The sequence below is a fragment of the Bubalus kerabau genome, chromosome 11 (genome assembly GCF_029407905.1).
Source record: "Bubalus kerabau isolate K-KA32 ecotype Philippines breed swamp buffalo chromosome 11, PCC_UOA_SB_1v2, whole genome shotgun sequence".
NCBI classification, from domain to species: domain Eukaryota; kingdom Metazoa; phylum Chordata; class Mammalia; order Artiodactyla; family Bovidae; genus Bubalus; species Bubalus kerabau.
This window is the reverse complement of record NC_073634.1, coordinates 27572907-27592594: the sequence shown is the minus strand read 5'-3', so window position 1 is coordinate 27592594 and position 19688 is coordinate 27572907. Positions and strand designations below refer to the sequence as shown.

Below are 19688 nucleotides of genomic sequence, written 5' to 3'. Positions count from 1 at the left end.
CATCAGAAAAATCTGAGTTCAAGTGAAAAAAATGGTTAGGCTCTAATGAGAAAACCAGAACGCAAAATTATATCTATAGTATAATTTTAACTGTGTATAAAAAGCACAGGAAAAGACTAAAAACGTGTACATCAACATGTTAACGTCAGCTGACTACAAATAAACTAGGAATAAAAGATTTTTTTCCCTTCTTTTGTATTGTGTTCTCATTGGATACAAACCTTACAAATCAGGCTCCGCACCCCCACCCCAGAAAAAGAAGAAAGGGAAAAGAAAAACCTGGATTTGAAGTCTTGTCAAAAAACTGCAAACTCCTTGAACTTTAGTTTCTTCATCTAAAAATGGGGAAATAATTTCTTCTCTCTCCAGGTCAGTGTGCAGATTAAATGAGATAAAGTTTTGTAAACTATACAGCAATATGCAAAGGTAAAGCATTTTAACCGTCTATGACAGCTACAACTATAGGACAAGATATCACACGCAGACATAAAAATATACTACAGATTTGGGAAGTAGATTATCTCCTTTCACTTTTAAAGTTTTAGAATCCATCTATTTTTAAATCAAAATGTTACTGTAATATTTCTTATAAACAGACACTGAGGTTTTACATGCAATATATATATATAAATAGCATACATATATAATTAATACAGTACTTGTCCTACATGCTATTCAAACTTAAATACAAAGCAAAAAAAGAGCTAGTAGTTATCATTCCCTAATATTTGGACTTCTAAGTAAGTTATTTCACGGTTTTAAAAAGCCACAGTCGATTGAGGATAATTTCAGTAATCTCCAAATGTCATCTCTTAGAAGTTATGTGCTTGATACACAGCACTGCCTTCTAAATGATGCCTTCCCCTTCAACTCCCACTTCTGGTCCTTTACTTAGGATTAAACACCTCTAGATACCTATTTAAAACCAGATAGTAAGCTCCTGAAGGGCAAGAAGAATGTCATAAAAGGGGTACATGTTAAGAAATACTCTAACTCATGTTATAGATGCTGTAGTAACCATTTAAGAGTTACCACTCATGTCATATTATAATGTAAACCTGCCTCGAGCCCTTCAAAAGACAGCCATTAAGAAATTAAAAGCTAAGGAAAAATTCCACAAGTAATGTTACTACATGAGAAACACTTTTATATGAATAAAGAATACTTGATTAAAAATTTTACTTGATTAAATTTACTTTTAAATTCAAGAAAAAATTTTTACTTGATTAAAAATTTATTTAAAAATCTTACACTACACTGTTCCTTTAAGAAAGCAAGAGTATATATGAGATGAGAAATGATAAGTTCTAATATTATGTTAAAAAATCATTTTTTTCATGTATCTGATAAACTGAAGCATATTATTACTGCACTGAAGAATGTTACATTTCTTATACTAACCCTATAATTTAATTCATTACAATTTTTCTTTAAAAAGAAGTTTGGGAGTTTTGTTTTTAATCTTTGGAGCAGAAAAAGTTAAAACTGACGTGGTTAACAATATGCTTTCTTTAAGGCATAAACACTGACTAAACCTGAGGCTATTTCCAAGACAAGTTTTAAAATTAAAACCTTTATTGTGAAAAAGAGATGCTAAAGAAACTAGGCATGAAACGCACCTAACCTATGCCTTATGAAAATCAACAAGAAAAGCTCTGTCAACAGTTTTCCACTTCTGCACATAGACCTGAAATTTAAAATGTTTTACTATATACATGTTTTGTACAGGTATGTGTGTATATTCATATATACTGATTTGGAGGCAGGACATTAAGACAATTAATGAGTGAGTATTTCCCCCTCACTAATTAAAAAAAAAAAAACTGCTTCTAAAGTGCTGCTTTTTTGTATTACAATAATTTGTGAACTAAAAGATACTATGCTTAAAGGAAAAAGTACAAACACCTGCCAGTCCAACTGCCGGAAATTCATCAGCTGCAGAGAATAAAAGCATCCTTTCATTGTTTTAAACGTATGGACAAAACAAAAGAAATATAACAGGTATACAATTTCAAAATGGCAAATATAACACAGACCAGCACCTAATATTCCTCTCAAGATTTCAAAATCATTACACAGTTTTAATTGCCATTAGACATCTCAGAAAATGCACTTAAGTGTTTTCCTTATGTAAACACTCATCAATGGTACAGTCTGAATTTTTAAAGTTTTTCACTTAACAAAATGATGCATCATAACATTCCCTTAAATAATCAGCTTCTCTAGAATCACTGTTTACAAAGCACTCAGTTTTTCTGCTTATAAAAACGTAGTTTTCTTTATTTTCAGGAAGCCATACAGTACATAAAATGACACACATACACTTCCTTGAGAATAAATACTTTAATACTCATGACCCCAGAAGAACTTCACGTGTTTTGAATTCTTGTTTGGTTAAAAAAAGTTTTTAAACATCTACTAGAATACAAGAGCTTGCCTTTACATTCATGGCTCTCTTGAAGGTAAAATAAAGATCAACGTAACTCTAAGTGAAGGGAATAGAAACAAGCAATTTGGCTAGAGTTGGGCAAAACTATGTTTAAAGACTACCAGTAAAATATACCAGCTTTACCCTTCCCCCACTCCCAATCCTTTAAGGTTTCAATTAAAATGGGGCCTAGTTTTACTCTTTCAAAGGGGGACAGAAAGAGAAAGCACACATCTCCTGCTGAGAAGTATCTTCATCAGGAGCAGCTCCAAAAATACTGCCAGGAACCATTTCTTTCCCTCCCAGCTGACACAGGTTCCCCTCTTTAAATATAAGCATCTCTTCTGCTCCTGATCAACATCATACTTAAAGAATGGAAAAGTCTCAAGGTGAGACCCAACGGTGGTACCAAATGAATAAAAATAACTATTAAATCAATACAAAAATTCAACATCACAGTCAGTTATAACATTCTTTATGAAAAGTGGGAGCCCCAACTAAAATTTCTCTTTCATTCTCTACTACCAGTTACCTTATGAACAGGGTAAGAAGGAACAGTTGTTTAAAAATGCATATCCACTTTCAAAATAAACTTAAGTACACCCAATTAGTGAGAACGACTCCCACAAAACGCTTACAGAAGATGAAGTTTTGGCAAGCCTTCGAAGTCCACAAACCAACAGCCAGAAGTAAAAGCTGATTTTAATTTGAGCAGTGATCCCACCATTCCTACAGCTGAGAAGCCAGCAGTGCAGACACCTCAGCCGCACAACATCCCCCAACACTCAGTTTCTTGCCCAAGTATATGATCACCTCTTTGTGAACATAAAGGACAAGTCGTTCAGTCCAATATGATTAGGGAATAAATCCAGACACAGGCATATGGCTTAAAAAAAAAGGTAGTGAAAAGCTGATACCTCTTTAAAAGGAGCCCAAGAATGAAACAACTTCACTATGAAAGGAATTATAAGACATCAAAGGTTAGATAATGGACAACAGGTGCCTTTGGGGAGGAAAGAGTAACACTCAGTTGCCTCCTATTTTAGGATTTCCACTCTCTAGTGTGTGTTTCCCAAAGAAAGTGTATGTGTTTTTCCCAAATAAAGTCATAGCCAAAATTACGGTTTTTACTATTTAATACCTATAGTGGGTCCACTGTTCTTAAATATACTTTTTTACATTAAAAAAAAAAAGTTGATCTCAACATGTATGAATAAACTATGGCCTATGGCCAGATCATGCATTCATCCATGAACATTAACCAACTAGGAATTTATTATCAAGAAATGCAAAGAAAGGCGTCAAATACTCAATATACCAACCCAGCAGCAGGTATCACATAACTGCAGTATCAGCCAAAGCAGAAACTGTTTCTCTCACCATCCTAACAGTTGAGCTCAATCTTTACAGTAACCAAATTCCAACAGCCTCAAAGAATAGTAATTCCAGACACAGATTATATGGCTTTGAGTACCAGCCACGAGTTCTGATTCTCTTACCCAGTTACAAAATTTACTACCTTTATTCGGGTGAAAGGGAACACTGAAACAATACTTCAGCCTACTTCCCTTTCTCCATTCCACAAAGACAACATATTCCAAAAATGGAGAATCCTTTCTTTCCCTGACAGAGGCCCCCTTTCCTATGGATTCATGGGGCAGGACTACTTCTCCCCAGCATGCCTGCAGAGCCAGCACGCAGACTTCTGCTTTCACTCCTCTCTTAAAGAGGGTCCCCCAACACAAATGCGCCTCTTCCTTTCCTCTATTAGGCAAATGATGCTTCAGTGCTACTGGATCTCTCCACCACTACAAAACGTTCAGAGAAGTGGAGGGAGTGAGGGGAAGTTGTCAGTTACTCGGAAAGATACTTAAAAGACGACTCCAAATTTAAAGTGAAGTCTTGAGGAGGAGGGAGGGAATGGGGGTCCCTTCCCTAAAAGGGAGCCTGGGCGTGGATAAGGGATGTCCCCACCCTGAAAGAGAGCTCGGTATGTAAGACGGGGGAGGAGCGTTGTACCCAGAAGAGATTCAGGTTTGAGAAAGAGGTGTCCTAACCTTGAAGGTGGGGGGAGCCATGAATGTATGGCGGGGGGGCGCAGCAGCTTTAGGGCTGCCTCTATGAAAGAAGGGGTTCCCACTTCGGGGAAGAAGCGCCCCGCACTGACGGGAACGCTGGGAGGAAAGGAGGGTCTTGCTGAGGAGGGCTGGCATGGGGGAGGGGTTCTGAGTTCACCAGAGCCCGGAGAGGGGCGGCAGGCTCGAGGGGAACATGTGCAGTGGAACTGCTGCCATCCCGAGGGGCAGGGTGGAGAGCAGGCCCGGGCTGCGTGTGCAGGGAACAAGGTTCCCACCCTGCGCAGGAGAGGAAGGGCTCCCAGCCGCACTCACCGAGGCTGCCGGCGAAACCGTCCATCTTGCGGGGAAAGCGCCGGGCTCCGGGCTCAGCGGGGCGGGCACTTCATTCAGCGGACCGACTAGGGTGGCCGACGCTGAGGCTGACCCGCTCGCTCTCTCGGACGCGCTGCTCGGCTCCCGCCTCCGTAGTCCGTCGGCCCGTGCGCCCCGGGGCACTCAGCCGCGGCCGCCGGGACCACTTCCCCGTCAGGTTGAGAGCCGCGCCGCTCCGCCGCCTGCCCTGCCTCCGTCCCAGACAGCAGCCGTGAGCGCCGCGCCGCGTCCCGCCCCCGCGCCCGCGCGCAGTGGTAGCACCGCCCCCGCGCACGCTGTCACGCTTCCGACCCCGCCTCCCACGTGACGACCCGGAGGCGGGGTCTCGCGGACCCTTCCCTCTCACCTTGCCTTAGCCTCGGATTCCGCCCCCCTCGCGGGGAACGTGTGTCTGCGCTTGCGCGGTGGGCTTCCTAAGGGCCTAGGATTTGGGTCTTGAAACTGGTTCCGAGGAAGTGGGGTAAAGGGAGATCTCCAGCCTGGGATACTCAGGAACTTCCAAGGATTCCTTCCTTCCTAGGGAGTCCGGAGAGACCCTTCAGAGCTCAAGTCTGGAGCTCCTCTGACAGGAGATGGCCACCCCGAGTATCTTAGCACACTAAAGAGGCAACCAAGTGGGGGGAGGAATCCAGTCTTCGCGGGTTCTTCCTTTGCCCCAGTAGGGTGAGGGACAGAGATGAGTGTGAGTCTTCTTGACTAGCTCAAGGCCATCACTACACAGCCCAAGGTCCACAGCAGGGCAGGGCCCAGGATGTTCCAGAAGCAAGGAATGTTAGTACTGGACAGGACCCAAGCGTTCATCTTGCCTCCGCTTCACTGAGCCTTAGAAAAGACATAACCTGTGCAAGGTCAGGAGAAGGAAATGGCAACCCATTCCAGTATTCTTGCCTAGAGAATCCCGTAGACAGACGAGCCTGGTGGGCTGCTGTCCATAGGGTCGCACAGAGTCGGACACGACTGAAGCGACTTAGCATGCATGCATGCACTGGAGAAGGAAATGGCAACCCTCTCCAGTATTCTTGCCTGGAGAATCCCAGGGACAGAGGGGCCTGGTGGGCTGCCGTCTATGGGATCGCACAGAGTCAGACACGACTGAAGCGACTTAGCAGCAGCAGCAGCAGCAGCGCGAGGTCATGGAACCTGGTAAGAGCAGAACTAGCATTAATTCCCCCCACCTGTTGTTTTCCACCAGGGATGCAAAGCCACCCCTGACAGGACAAATCATAGGATTGCCTACTAGGGAAGTATAACAAAGGGTTGAAGCCCCAATTCCATGTGACTCAAGAAGTGAGTTATCAAGTCACTAAACTCACTTGGGCCTCATTTTATTCAATTGTAAATGGAAGACTGGACAGGTAAGCAAAACATCTAAACCTTCTTTTTCATCCTTACTCCCACACACCTGTATTCTCCATCCTTCTAAAGACCTTCCAGTGGTTTCCCAAGTCCCTCTTGGGACTACGTTGTGTGGATCAGGGGACTAGTTACAGAGGAGAAATATAAGGTATCCAGGAACTAAACTGATCTGTACAATAATAAAGAGCTGGCTCAGAAGAGATTAAGAGTGATTTTACAGCCCTTCCTGATGCCTCAGAGGTAAAGAATCTGCTTGCCAATGTAGGAGACTCAGGTTCCATCCCTGGGTCTGGAAGATCCCCTGCAGAAGGAAATAGCAACCCACTCTAGTATTCTTGCCTGGGAAACACCATGGACAGAAGAGCATGAAGGGCTACAGTCCACAGGATGGCAAGAGTCAGACGGGACTTAACGACTAAACAACAACCAGTCCTTTTAGTCAGTTGCAGGAGAGAGGAAGATAAGAAGATGAGAAAAATAGCAACTGTCATAATGAGAGGAACTTGGAGGACCTGGATGGTTGAAAGGACTGTTTAAACATTTTGTCAAAGTCTTATAGTATATTTTTCACCTTTGATGTCTCTTTAAAATTCTTCCCTGAAAGTCTAAATTACTTTAAATTTCTTTTTTGGATATCAGACCTGTGTGTCTTCTGAATGCTATGGGGGAAAGGGCCATAAAGCAGCCAAGATAAATTCAGGTTACAGACAAAATGGTGTCTGAGGTTTCCTCTTTCTTCGAAATTATTTACCCAGTGTTTCCTTTGCTATGGGCATTTTCATATCTGTATGATTCTGTTAAGTCTTAATTGCTTAATATTTGAGACATGCTTGCTTCTGACAGCTGCTCTTCTGTGCCTGTATGCAAAACTTTCTGCTTTAAGTCAATTAAAAGAATAAGAACTTGTATACTGGTATATATACACATTTAAAAAAACTTTTTATTTTTAAATAACTGTAGATTCATATGTACTTGTTAGAATATCCTTTACCCAGGTTCCTTGCAATAGTGATAATCTTACAAATGCTATGCTGTGCTAAGTTGCTTCAGTCGTGTCCGACTCTGTGTGACCCCATAGATGGCAGCCCACCAGGCTCCCCCGTCTCTGGGATTCTCCAGGCAAGAACGCTGGAGTGGGTTGCCATTTCCTTCTCCAATACATGAAAGTGAAAGGTGAAAGTGAAGTCGTTCAGTCGTGTCTGACTCTTAGCGACCCCATGGACTACAGCCCACCAGGCTCCTCCGTCCATGAGATTTTTCAGGCAAGAGTACTGGAGTGGGGTGCCATTGTTTTCTCCGAATCTTACAAAACTATAGTACAATATCACAACCAAGATATTGATACTGATACAGTGGAGATACAAAACATTTGTATCATTTCCATGAGCATGAGGATCCAAACTGTCTAAAAACACACCCATTTTCCTCCTGATACCATCTGCTCCTTCACTCCTGGCAACCACTAATCTGTAATCCATTTCTATAAAGAGGTCATTTCAATGGAATCATGTAATATGTAATGATTTGGGATTGGCTTTTCTCACTCAGTATAATTCTCTGGGGATTTATCCAGGTCGTTGTGAGTATTAAGAGTTTGCTGTTTTTATTGCTGAGAATTCCATGGTTGGGATTGTCACTGTTTGACCATTCATCCGTTGAAGGCATTTGGGATGCTTCCAATTTGGGGCTGTTATATATAGAGAGTTGCTATTAATGTTCTTGTACACGTATTTTTTTGTGAACATATTTTTCATTTCTCTGGGATAAATACCCAGGAATTGGATTATTTGGTTGAATGGTAGCTGTGCATTCCATTTAAAAAAAAAAAAACTGCTAAATTAAAAAAATAATAATCATTTTTTCTCCCAGTTTTATTGAGATATAATTGATATACAGCAAGTAAATGTATATTTTTAATTCAGAGAAGGATCCATGTTTTGTGGGGGCCTGACACATTTACTGTTTATGGGGCCCCTTTAAGAAAAACTAATATAGGGACTTCCCTGGTGGTCCAGTGGTTAAGACTCTGCACTTCCAATACAAGGGATGCAAGTACAGTCCCTGATCGGAGAACTAAGATCCCTCATGCCATGTGATGGAGCTAAAAAAAAAAAAAGCTAATACAAACCATACAGATACAAAATTAGGTTAAATCAAGTATTTATTTAGACTAAGAAAAGTAATCACAATAGATTATACATGTTAAGAAGACTGCAAATACCATAAACATTATAAAATTGAGAAATGTGACATCTAATTAAATGTCCAATGCACGTTTACTAAATTTCTTGGTTGTATATTCTTTGATCTTCATATGACAATTATTTTTTTTCCTTAAGAGGTGTTATTTACTGGGATCCTGTCATATGAGCCTGTTACATGATCCTGCTATATGGGAACCTGCTATATAGGTTTTGTACCCAAGTACTTTGTATTTGTATGCCTGACCTCATTTCAATGTCACAGTAAGCCTATAAGATCAGTGTTATGAATATGACAGTGATTTTTAAATAACTTTTTAATAGAGAGGACAAAAGAAATGTAGTTTTTCCTCTGGCATCATTGTTCATCAATCAGTCTTTATTATGGACAGCTGGGATGCATAAAAAACCATCTGACACATATTGAACAGGCTGTAATACTGCTGAAGGAATTCTGATTGATCCCATTTCATGTGATTACCCTTTAAAAAAAACAAGAAAAGAAATAAAATGTATGATGAATTAAAAATAAAACACTGCATTATTGAGTGTATTTCTAACAGAAGAGAACTTCCATTTTGGTTTGACATCAATGAGAACCAGATTTTCCACTTACAGTTTGTACATGTCTGATGATTAGAAGAATTTCCCCTGGACTAGCTTCTGGCTCTTTATGTTTCAAACCTTGTTTCTCCCACACTACCCACATACTGCCAGTGCCAGCCATGTGTTAATACCACATTATGACCTCTAGCCCTGTAACCTCCATGACAGGATGCCAAGTGAATCAGTGCAAAGGGCCATAGATTCCATCCTGGAATCTGTTGCTAAACAAGGAAAGCCAGCAATAACTGAATTAAATGGGACTGTAATGCATGTAAGTATGTTTCATTAAGCCCAAAATTAAATGTATCCCCAATTCAGCTTTCTCTTAGCCAGATACCCAGAATATCCAGGGTCACTCCAACACAAACTGACATGAAGGGAAATGTGATGAAGGGGAGGGTGCAGTGGAAAGACACTTTGTGGAGCCTTGGCAGAGACCCTTAGAGCTTAAGTTTCATTAATTTCTTGATAAATCTGTCTCTGCTTTTTGTTCTGTTGTTGTTGTTGTTATTCCCCTACCAAGGAGGGACTGAACCCGAACCCTTGGCAGTGAGAGTGCAGAACCCTAACCACTGAACAAGCAGGGAATTCCCCTGCTTCTGTTTTAGTTCCTTACATTTTTACAAAAGAAATTCATGCTCATCCTAATTAGTAAAGTCAACCATAAGTTTATTAAAAGCAAACAAAAAGGACAGAAAAATGAAATAAATGCTTATTCAGAAAAAGAACAAATAGGAGAAATACAGTAGTCACTTATAGTTCACTTATCCACAGCAATTCCAGAATTCTGCTGGGATAGTTACTATGAAGGGTAAGGAAAGTTCTTTGTTTAAATCTTACTCATCTTTCCAAGGAATTCCCTTATCTACTCCATGGGTCCTGGCTTTGCTACTCTACAGAAAAAGGGTGTCGGGGAATACACCTTCCTTAGAGTCTGCTCAGCTTACTGCCTACTGGTTCTAGTATGAAATCCAAAGGTTACTTTCAACTCAAATAATCAAAGGATTTCTTTGAGAACATGATTCCCTCAAAAACTTGGTAGGCTTTTGATCTGTTTGCTTCCAGTCAGCAATGTGTGCCAGTAACCACACCCAAAGTTCTTTCCTATACATAATTTTCAAGCATGATTTCTGTCTTTGTTTTCCTTCCTTGGTTCCTCTCTCTGTTTAATGGGGGCTATCTTTAGGCCATTAGACTTGGATGGGAAGACCACACTCTTAATCAGATCTTTGCCATTGAAGTCTGGGTCTAACTGGGCCTTTGTTACTCACAGGTTTTTAATATTTTGTTTCCTATTTTAGTGTCAAGAAGTAGTCAGCTTTATAATCTTTCATCCCCCAAATTTCTGGACTTCTAACTCCTTTGCTGCTGCTGCTGCTAAGTTGCTTCAGTCGTGTCGGACTCTGTGTGACCCCATAGACGGCAGCCCACCAGGCTTCCACGTCCCTGGGATTCTCCAGGCAAGAACACTGGAGTGGGTTGCCATTTCCTTCTCCAATGCATGAAAGTGAAAAGTGAAAGTGAAGTCGCTCAGTCGTGTCTGACTCTTAGTGACCCCATGGACTGTAGCCCACCAGGCTCCTCCATCCATGGGATTTTCCAGGCAAGAGTACTTTCCTGCTTAAAAAATGGCCGGTTCTTGCTTGAGCTTTTCTCTTTGTTCAAATGCTTTACTAAAGTCAGCAAATAGTAGACAATACCCACTACCTACTCTCTTTCCAAAAACTTCTTGTAGAGCTGTATAGGCTGACTAGGCAAGTCATGTGCCACCTTTTAAGTTGTCACAAGCAACAGTTGTAGCAAATCTTTTGTGATGACATAATAAACTCTCAAGTATTCTGCCCTCTGATATCTGTTTCCACACCATCCCTACCCAGCTACAAATTCAAAATCATATATTTTAGATTTTTTTCCCTTATAGCAGCATGCAACTTCAAGGTTTCATCTTCAAGGTATTAGTCAAGATAGGCTGACTGCTATTAAAAACAATTCCAAAATTTCAGTTGGCTTAAAATAATATTTTTTGTTTACTTATCACTATCCAGTACAGATCATCAGGGACTCTGCTCCACGAAGCCATTCAAGGATCCAGGTTTCTTCTATGTTAAGTCCATCTTTTCAGCCACCAAATAGGGGTAGTGGTGGAAGAACAGGGAGAGTCAATCAGGAAAATTTACGGTCCAGACATGGAAGTATGAACCTCACATTCATCCACACTCCATAGTCCGGAATTAGTTGCATGACCACAGTTAACTGTAAGGAAGACCAGGAAATATTGTTCATGTAACCAGAAGGAAAACAGAAACATTTTGGTAACAATGACCCAAATAGTTTCTCCCATATTCCTTTTCATATCACTTATCAGAGTTAGAAGTTTTCATTTCCTTAAATGACTATTCAATCAGTATCTTACCCATTAGGTTGTACACTGCAAGAAAGGCTTTTAGAAAATAGGAGAGAGTGTATCCCAGTGCTTAAGAGTACAGACCCTGGAGTGACACTGCCTAGATTGAAATCCCAGCTCCACCACTTACTAGCTATATAACATTGGACAAATTACTTAACCTCTCTGTCCCTCAGGTTTTTCATCTGTAAAGTGAGGATAATACTATTTCTACTCCTGGAATTGTTGAGGGGATGCAATGAGATAGTACATTAAGAACCCTCAGAACAGGGCCCCATATGTTGCAAGAACTTGGTAAGCATTAGCTGCTGCTATTATTAAAAATGGGCTTGCACTGTGTCTGCTTTTACTCACCATTATATATCGAGTGCCTGTTACAGACTAGCTGTTCAATAAATATTTACTGAATATTAAACAAACATAGAACTCTGAAAACTAGTCAATCTGAAAACATTGTTTCAACAACCACTGCCTAATTGTTTTAAAGCAGCAAGTATTAATTTGTCTGTTTTATATTTATCAAATTAGATCTTGCAAACCGTCTAAAACTACCATAATAAAATAGATGATTTAATGTAAATTCCTCAAAATGAAAATATAGCTGTACATTATCATCCAACACACATAAAAATTCAAATATACTAAACAGTTACCAATTATTGGGTGGTTATTTGGACCCTGAACTCTAACAGAGGGCTTCCCAGGTAGCTCAGTGTTAAAGAATCTGCTTGCCAATGCAAGAGACTAGGGTTCCATCCCTGGGTTGGGAAGATCCCCTGGAAAAGGATATAGCAACCCACTCCAGTAGTCCTGCCTGGGAATTCCTGTAGACAGAGAAGTCTGGCGGTCTACAGTCCACAGGGTCAAAAAAGAGTTGGACACAACTGAGTGGGTAAAAACAACTCTTAACAAAAGATTTATCTTTCAATTATTTTCAATACAGAGCTCCCCTGACCCCTCACTTTGAGCACTTTAAGTGTAATTTAATTCAATAGCAGAAGTAAAAATATGCAGCATTTTTCAGGAGCTCAATTATGGCAAAAGCCTAAACACAGTTATCAAATAATAAAAATTAAAAACATTTTCTTCATACACAGAACCTTGACTCTGTTTATTACCTTCCCTTCTCCATCAAAATGAGGTTACTGTGGGAGGGGATTCTGAATACTTGTGAAGCCACACAACACCTATTGTCAATGCCCTGACCTAAGATTTGAAGAAAAATAAAACATTCCTATAATGGTTTCTTTGTTATGCTCTCATTAGCTAGATGGCCTTGAAAGGCAACTAGAAACTTTGGTTTCTTGACATTGTCTCCTTCAGACATTTTTTAAGTGACCTCAAGAGCAATTAAGTTTGTTTGTTTGCTTTTTAAGTTTTCTGGGCTTTTCTCTCCTTTTATTTCATTGTCTTAATGTTTTTTGTTTTTTTTTTAAATAAATGCTATGGTCATGGAATTGTGTAGATTATATAAATCTATAGTCCACATAAGCATAAGTACAAAAAAAACCAGGGCTTTTTTCTTTGGCTTTCAGAATCAGAAATTAACAATATCTGAGTGGAGGGAAAAAGAGTTCTTTTAGTTCTTTGTTTCTATAATATGTTTAACATAAGCAGTGTATGGAAGAGTTCCAAGATCTGTCAGAGGCTAAATGGCGATGTTGTTCTAGCTTCTAACCATAAAGAATGCCTAGGGATAACTTTAAAATTATTCCAAAAGAACAAAATAGAAAGCCCAGAGATAAATCCACACACCTATGGACACCTTATCTTTGACAAGAGGCAAGAATATACAATGGAGAAAAGACAATCTCTTTAACAAGTGGTGCTGGGAAAACTGGTCAACCACTTGTAAAAGAATGAAACTAGAACACTTTCTAACACCACACATAAAAATAAACTCAAAATGGATTAAAGATCTAATTGTAAGACCAGAAACTATAAAACTCCTAAAGGAAAACATAGGCAAAACACTCTCTGACATAAATCACAGCAGGACCCTCTATGACCCACCTCCCAGAGTAATGGAAATAAAAGCAAAAATAAACAAATGGGACCTAATTAAACTTAAAAGCTTTTGCACAACGACAGAAACTATAAGCAAGGTGAAAAGACAGCCTTCAGAATGGGAGAAAATAATAGCAAATGAAGCAACTGACAAAGAATTAATCATAAAAATATACAAGCAACTCCTGCAGCTCAATTCCAGAAAAATAAACGACCCAATCAAAAAATGGGCCAAAGAACTAAATAGACATTTCTCCAAAGAAGACATACAGATGGCTAACAAACACATGAAAAGATGCTCAACATCATTCATTATCAGAGAAATGCAAATCAAAATCACAATGAGATATCATCGCACGCCTGTCAGAATGGCTGCTATCCAAAAGTCTACAAACAATAAATGCTGGAGAGAGTGTGGAGAAAAGGGAACCCTCTTACACTGTTGGTGGGAATGCAAACTAGTACAGCCACTATGGAGAACAGTGTGGAGATTCCTTAAAAAACTGGAAACAGAACTGCCATATGACCCAGCAATCCCACTGCTGGGCATACACACCGAGGAAACCAGAATTGAAAGAGACACATGTACCCCAATGTTCATCGCAGCACTGTTTACAATAGCCAGGACATGGAAGCAACCTAGATGTCCATCTGCAGATGAATGGATAAGAAAGCTGTGGTATATATACACAACGGAAAATTACTCAGCCATTAAAAAGAATACATTTGAATCAATTCTAATGAGGTGGATGAAACTGGAGCCTATTATACAGAATGAAGTAAGTCAGAAAGAAAAACACCAATACAGTATACTAATGCATATATATGGAATTTAAAAAGATAGTAACAATAACCCTATATGTGAGACAGCAAAAGAGACACAGGTGTATAGAACAGTCTTTTGGACTCTATGGGAGAAAGCGAGGGTGGGATGATTTGAGAGAATAGCATTGAAACATGTATATTATCATATGTGAAAGAGATTGCCAGTCCAGGTTCGATGCATGGGACAGGGTGCTCAGGGCTGGTGCACTGGGATGACCCAGAGGGATGGGATGAGGAGGGCGGTGGGAGAGGGGTTCAGGATGGGGAACACATGTACACCCATGGCTGATTCATGTCAATGTATGGCAAAAACCACTACAATATTGTAAAGTAATTAGCCTCCAATTAAAATAAATAAATTAAAAAAAATAAAATTATACCAAAATAAAAAGAAGTGTGGGAGCATGTACCCCCAATGTGTTAAAAAGTAGTTGCCTTCGGGAAGTGATAGTGAGTGGGGGAAGAAATATGTGGAGAGAAATACAGGTGATTTCACTTTTAAGTATATCATATCATACTATTAATCAAAAATAATATTTAATAATCATAAGTATTATTTTAATCATATTGTTAACATGTGTTCACTTTAAAAACCATTAGAGAGACAAAAAAATACATTGCAGTGCATATTAATTCACCCACAAACTATATGTGTAGAGACTAGTTTAAAATATCATGCTAATTAAACAACTTTTACCAATCTTGGCATGATTACCATCTTTCACCTAAAGTCTTACTGACCTCAGGGGAAAAAAATCAAGCAATCAGCAGTGCTGTAAATTCTTGGCAGGAGCTGATGAGACTGAAACCTATACTGTGACGTTCACCAAACGCGCCTGACTGAGGGGGATTTGCTGCGTGGATGCACGAGTAAGTGAATGAATGCTGACTGAGGTTAATTAGGGTAGCTCTGATGGTGCCATTCATGTCGAGCCCAGAGAAGCTCCAGCCTGGGCTGCAGAGCTCGGTTTTCCCAGGGCCAACCCAGAACTTATGCCATGAAACAGGGCTTGTTGAGACTGTGGAACAAACTTTAGAGCTTTCTTTCTATGTGCTAGAGCTTCACCACGTTTACAGAATGCTGGGTGAGCCTGAGAAATAATAGCTAATAATTTTCATCTGTCCACCATAACTATATGTTTTTTTTCCCCATAAGGAATTCATAGCAGCCTCTCACAAAATTGAAATTCTGCAGGGAAATACTTTAAAATAGCAGTGTTATAGTGGAAAGCAGCCAATCAGGGAAATTCAACTCCCAAAATTAATAACACAGGAAGTTCTCTACTTGCAAATAAAATATTTCCAAAAGGTCATTTGCAAGTCAGCTGTTTGAAATTAGGAACAATGCTATAAATGGTGGTTAGATTTCCACTTAGCTCTCAAAACATGTAGCATACTGATCCTAACCTGCCTTTGTCAAAACCACACTGATGACAATCTTATTTAAGTTTTGAAACAGACAGGTCTGTAATTGAATATTGTTCATATAAGCATCTGTGAGTTGATGTTGTAACCTAAAGACAACTCATAACGCCATTCTAACCTTCAAAGAGCTGACTTATAAACACCCTAGGAGATAGGTTTTATTATTCCCATTTTTCAGATCAGGAAAGTGAACCTCAAGAGTCTTACAACTAGAAAGTGGGAAAATCAGAGTTTGAACCCACATTAATCTGTATCTGAAGGCCAAGCCCTTCTCACTGCACCAGTTTACCTCTTAGTCTCATTAGAATTCTATTGTGGAGATTCTTGAATGCCAGGCTGAGACATCTACAATGCAAGTGATAAGATCAAAGTGTTGCTACAGAAAACAATGAACCTGTGGGTGGATAAAATGGAGGAGGCCCTGGAAGTGGAGAAGGCAATTTGGAGGAGTAGCTACAGAAAGGTCCAAGAAGAAAATACTGTGAAGGAAAACAACAAATGAATGAACGACAAATAAATCCTTGCAAACCTGGATGACTGACTGCCTCAGAAGCTGAGGGAGAGGAAGGAGTAAAAGAAATCATCCAGATTCAACTCCCAGTAATGGAGAGAAGGATGGCAGCATTAAATGCCAAAGGGGACATAAGGAAGTGAGGTGAGGAGGGGAAAAGATAGTGGTTAGTTGCCATTTTCTGGTTGGCCTGTGTCAGATCCCTTTCCTTTTGTGGGAAGCTGAAGGGAATCAGCTGTCATCCTGGGCAGCTGGGACCCACCACATGACCTAGACCAATCGGAAGCCCCAACCCAAGTCTTTGACTCTGGGGGGAATAATACAAAAATCTAGCCATCAAGGACCACACTGGAAGGTGACTGAGACACTGAAGACCAGCGTTGATTGTGCGGGGAAAGCCAGCTCCAGGGCAGCGTCCTCAACAGACTCCTCCTATGGAGTGAACTTGGCCGTGCTCTCTGTGCCCTAGACTGCCTGGGTTCCTGCCCATTTTCCATGCTTGGTCCTCTGGCTTCCCTGTCGACCCAGTGAGCCACCTGATATCCTCCCAGTGAATTCATTTTCTGCTTGAATTAGCCAGAGTGGGTTTCTGTTGTTTGCAGTTTTGAACCCTGGGTGGTAAATATGCTGCCTTCAGTTTTAAACAGATTGCGCTGGCATCACGAGCAGATGCCCAGATGGAAGCCTCCAGCACAAAGTCTAAAATGTGAGATTCAAGTTTAGGAGTGAGCTGGGTCCAGGGATATAGATTTAGGATACTTCTAAATAGAGCCAATGACTTAAGTCATGAGAAGGATCAAGGAGAAAGATTTGAGAAAGAGAAAATTGACGTGAGCAATGTGTAGAAATGAACAGACCACCACAATTTAGGAGGTAAGAGAACAAGTCAGGAAAGAGCATAACAGTTATAGAAGGCGAGTCAAGCTAGTGTCACGTCACAAAACCCAGAGAAGCCAAGAGTTTTAAAAACTGATGGAAATCAGATGCTCTTAAATGCTACAGAGTCTGAGGAAGATGGGGAATGACAAAGGGGCACTAGATACACCGATTAAGTTGTCACTGGTCTTTAGAGAGCTCTTTTATCATGATGGTGGGAAAAGAAATCAGGTTGCAGTGGGGGGAAAGGAGGTGAAGACTGAGGGGCTAGCGTGAGAGCTGAAGAAGAAAATATAGGCTAGAGTTGAAAGAACTTTGGCAGGACTTTATTTTGTTCACTATTGTATTCCCAGTCCCTGGACAAGCACCTGGCATATGGCAAGTGCTTAATAAATATTTGCTTAATGAATGAATGGAGAAGAGCAGAAGCAGAAAATTAACTTGACTTGGGGTATGATAAAGGCACAAATTTTTAGTATTCAGGGTACCCAAGTATGCTTGCCAGCCAGGGTTACCAATTCTTCTCTCCCACTTCCTCCTTGGGCTGTAGAAGCTGATTTCCTAGCCTCTCGTTAGTTACTGAGTAGATGCTTTTCCCCCATTCTCTACTGCTGTCCTTCCTCCACTATTCAGTCTGCACTATAAGCTAATACAGCAGCCATTGTCTAGATCACAATTTCTTGTCCTTACTAATTTCTTATTTTCCTCAGAAAATCCATTCTTCCACTAATTCATATCCCCTACAGAGTTAAATCAAATATTCCTTATCCATATTTATTTTGTCTCATATGTCAGTAAAACCTCAGCAAACTACTGTGGGATGACCTGATAAAACCAAGTCTGATTAACTAAAAACTTTCAGGTAAACCATTAGGTGATAGCTTGATTGTACATTTCTAGAAATTCACTGCTCTGAGGTCCACTGAAACGCCAAATTTTAAATCCAATAACTAAATGACCAAACACAGGATCAAAACCTTGTAACAAAATCTTATAAGAGCATAAAGTTAAAATGGCCTTTAAGTAATAAAAGATAGAAGATTTATTTTATTTTCAGTCTTTCTCCAAATGTCAGAAGTCTGTGAGTAAAGAACAGGCATTTAAGAGATAAACTGTAACTAGAAATGTAAGAAGTCCTAAGTGGTTCTTTAGTGTGATGAAACACTTGGATTATAATAATAAGATTAAAGACCTGGAAAGATTTCCCACCCCTGGTTTATGGTTCTTCATGAATGTAAGTAAAGCACATAAAGCTTTTCCAGTGAATTTAAGAAGGAGTTTCCTTTTTTGTCTGCACACTTTAGGGAGGCAGTCTGAGTGCCTATCAAAGGTTCATCAGAGGAGTAAGTTGTATGGATATTACTGTATTATTTTGCCTTTAGACAGTCTGAAATTATTTTTGCAAAAAGAAATACAAAATGAATAACTTGCTTTTGATCACATCATTTCCTTTAGTTTCTTTTCCTAGTAATTTTTAAAATTTATTTATTTTTTAATTGAAGGATAATTGCTTTACAGAATTTTGCTGTTTTCTGTCAAACCTCAGCATGAATCAATCATAGGTATACATATATCCCCTTCCTTTTGAAACTCCATCCCATCTCCCTCTCCATCCACCCCTGAATCAGTCATAGGCATACATATATGCCCTCCCTTTTGAAACTCTCTCCCATTTCTCTCCCCACCCATACCTCAAGGTTGACACAGAGCCCCTGTTTGAGTTCCTGAGCCATACAGCAAATTCCCGTTGGCTATCTATTTTACATATGGTAATGTAAGTTTCCATGTTACTCTTTCCATACATCTCACCCTCTCCTCCCCTCTCCCCATGTCCATAAGTCTATTCTCTATGTCTGTTTCTCCACTGTTGCCCTGTAAATAAATTCTTCAGTACCATTTTTCTAGATCCCGTATATATGTGTTAGAATATGGTATTTCTCTTTCTCTTTCTGATTCACTTCACTCTGTATAATAGGTTCTAGGTTCATCCACCTCATCAGAGCTGACATAAATGTGTTCCTTTTTATGGCTGAGTAATATTCTATTGTGTATATGTACCACAACTTCTTTAGCCATTCATCTGTCGATGGACATCTAGGTTGCTTCCATGTTCTAGCTGTTGTAAACAGTGCTGCAATGAACAATGGGTTACATGTGTCTTTTTCAACCCTGGTTTCCTCAGGGTATATGCCTAGGAGTGGGATTGCTGGGTCATATGGTGGTTTTAGTCCTAGTTTTTTAAGGAATCTCCATACTTTCATAGACGCTGCATCCATTTACATTCCCACCAACAGTACAAAAACTTTTTGCCCTTTTCTCCACACCCTTTCCAGCATTTATTGTTTTCCTAGTAATTGTATGCGTATGTGCAAACAGAATGCATTTGTGAGCACATAAGTATATGTGTCGCCAGATCAAGAAATTTGTGTATCATTCCTCACCCTCCTCCTAATCAAAAACTTGGTTTTGCCCACACTGAGTGCCTGATGGAGGTGGGAATGGTCTGTGATGCAGAACATTTCCAGTTGGCACAGGTCAGTGGTGCTCATCATCAAAGTCCTTCCATTCACAATAGGAGATTTTCATCCTCGGGTCCTGG

General features: G+C 40.0%; 1 protein-coding gene and 1 long non-coding RNA gene across 4 annotated transcripts in view; both read right to left on the bottom strand.

The window, feature by feature from the left end:
• EML4 (EMAP like 4) overlaps window positions 1-5170 on the bottom strand; it is a 153756-nt gene extending 148586 nt beyond the window's left edge. Inside the window, exon 1 of one of the 2 annotated variants that reach the window (XM_055539916.1) lies at window positions 4819-5170. In XM_055539916.1, the coding sequence (XP_055395891.1) occupies window positions 4819-4843 (25 nt within the window). In that variant the 5' untranslated portion in view covers window positions 4844-5170. Of the gene's footprint in view, window positions 1-3066; window positions 3206-4818 lie in introns of those variants that run through there. The other variant, XM_055539919.1, reaches the window with a different exon arrangement.
• Window positions 5171-8380: 3210 nt separating this feature from the next.
• The window catches only part of LOC129622375 (uncharacterized), a 28556-nt gene continuing 17248 nt past the window's right edge, over window positions 8381-19688 (bottom strand). Inside the window, exons 1-3 of one of the 2 annotated variants that reach the window (XR_008699937.1) lie at window positions 15019-17047; window positions 11073-11294; window positions 8381-8917 (exon numbers count right to left, since the gene is read on the bottom strand). This is a non-coding gene — a long non-coding RNA (uncharacterized LOC129622375). Of the gene's footprint in view, window positions 8918-11072; window positions 11295-15018; window positions 17048-19688 lie in introns of those variants that run through there. The other variant, XR_008699936.1, reaches the window with a different exon arrangement.